This window comes from Polyodon spathula, chromosome 1 (assembly GCF_017654505.1).
Source record: "Polyodon spathula isolate WHYD16114869_AA chromosome 1, ASM1765450v1, whole genome shotgun sequence".
Lineage (NCBI taxonomy): Eukaryota > Metazoa > Chordata > Actinopteri > Acipenseriformes > Polyodontidae > Polyodon > Polyodon spathula.
This window is the reverse complement of record NC_054534.1, coordinates 63,921,595-63,923,499: the sequence shown is the minus strand read 5'-3', so window position 1 is coordinate 63,923,499 and position 1,905 is coordinate 63,921,595. Positions and strand designations below refer to the sequence as shown.

The 1,905-nt window shown below is 30.6% G+C and overlaps 1 protein-coding gene across 1 annotated transcript in view; it reads right to left on the bottom strand.

The window, feature by feature from the left end:
• Positions 1-233: 233 nt before the first annotated feature.
• Positions 234-1,905, bottom strand: part of LOC121320785 (heart- and neural crest derivatives-expressed protein 2) — a 2,876-nt gene continuing 1,204 nt past the window's right edge. Inside the window, exons 2-3 of the mRNA XM_041259416.1 lie at positions 1,899-1,905; positions 234-877 (exon numbers count right to left, since the gene is read on the bottom strand). The exon at positions 1,899-1,905 is cut by the window's right edge and continues 536 nt beyond it. Coding sequence (XP_041115350.1) covers positions 779-877; positions 1,899-1,905 — 106 coding nt within the window. The 3' untranslated portion in view covers positions 234-778. The remainder of the gene's footprint in view (positions 878-1,898) is intronic.

Genomic DNA, 1,905 nt, shown 5'->3' with positions numbered 1-1,905 from the left:
TTTGCAATGCAAATGCATGAAAATATTTGTAAAGTGTTTTTTTTTGTTATTGTCATATTTTATGAAGTTGTATTTACACATTATTTTTGATTATGTTTAATATGGAAACATAATTCATCATTATTGCCGGTATTATTCAAAACATACATGTTTTTGTTTTTTTTAATTCATGTTTTAACAGTTGATCAACGTGACTTGTTTTGTTCGTTCATAATATACAGAACAAGTGATAGTGCTTTGTTTAAAAAAAAAAAACACAGTGGTTTATTTAATGAATTACATTGTTTACATCTACAATATTATTAAAACTCCACTTTTCTGGACGGAAGTGCACAGACTAAAAACAGCTGTTCGAAAACATCATCAAATACTGGACGACCACAAAATAGATAACATCACACTTAACATTTCCAAATGAAACATTAATAGAACTGCATCGTCATACAATTCCACCAATATTTATACGAAAAAAAACAAGAGCCAACTTTGAAAATTACACTTCAAAAACAATAATACAACATAGTTTTGGCTTTATTTTTTACACATAAAGCAACGAAACAAACATTCACAACATATGAGACGACATAATCCATTCCCAAATCGGTTTCCTTCTCTTAGAAACGGAATGCTTTTCTTCAAATATCCTTTCTGTTCAGGGCGGGAAATTGCACATAAATAAGTTTGATTATTCCGAAAAATATAGTTTATCGGGTATATATTAAAGCAATTTGAAGCATTTATCTTAAGCCTTTGATTTAAAAAAATAAAATAGAAAGCTTCACTGTTTGAGTTCCAAAGCCCAGACATGCTGTGGCCAGCCAGTCCTTCCTTTGGTTTTCTTGTCGTTGTTGCTTGTTGAACTCTTCAACACCTCGTTCTGTTGAAGACAATGAAGTTTGTTTTTAGAACGATTTCGTGCTTAGGAGCCACACAGTAAAATATATGGGTAATATATTTATGTTGTGTGACAATAGAGTGCAATGCTGAAGGCCTACGTTTCCACGGCGGCAGCTAGGACCACTGGATTTGCTATATGGAAAGTTGTAATCATAATTACTGCATTACTTAAACGTAAACCCATTTTTTAATGCGATTTTTGTTTTCAATTTATAACAATAAAACTATATTCCACTGAAATATTTCATTCAAAGTATTGTAATTAATCAGCAATGAAAACTTTCTTGTTAACGTTATTCGATGTATAGTATACTCTGATGTATAGTCATCCATAAGAATTCTGTTATGACGACAACTACTACTACTACTATGTAAATTGGTCGTCCGACCTGGGTATATATGGGCGAAAGACTACTAATAAACTTTGATTTGAATTGTTTTTCCTTTTTTTAGGAAGAAAAAAAAAACTACGAATAATATGTATGTATGTATGTATGTATGTATAGACTTACATGTAAATCGAGACACGCATTTTATAGGCTAGTTAATCATATAGGGAAACTGCATGTTTTAAGCTGCTGCTTAAAATGAATTCATATTTTTAGGTGCCAGCGAGTTTGTTTTTTTTCTTTTTTTACACAGACTGATTAATATGGAGGTAATACTGTTAAACAGATGTCAGTTTTTACTTAAATCATACTGTAGCGTTACAAAACCAATTAGAAATTATACTACATATGTTTTACATAATAGTGCATGAACAATGTCAATGTTACATGTACTTTATTTACGTTTTAAACAGTAATAGTTTTCCAATAGAAATGAATCTATTTGTATTTAGGAAACATGATAACAGACATAAAGGGAATGGGCAGTTTAGTACAACTGATCACAACAATATTCCTATAATTGTAGGCTGACTGGACGATGCCTCGTTTTAGTTACACAAAGCGTTGTACAGTTTATATTCAAGTTTAAAAATAAAATAATAAAGCGCTTACCAGTTCT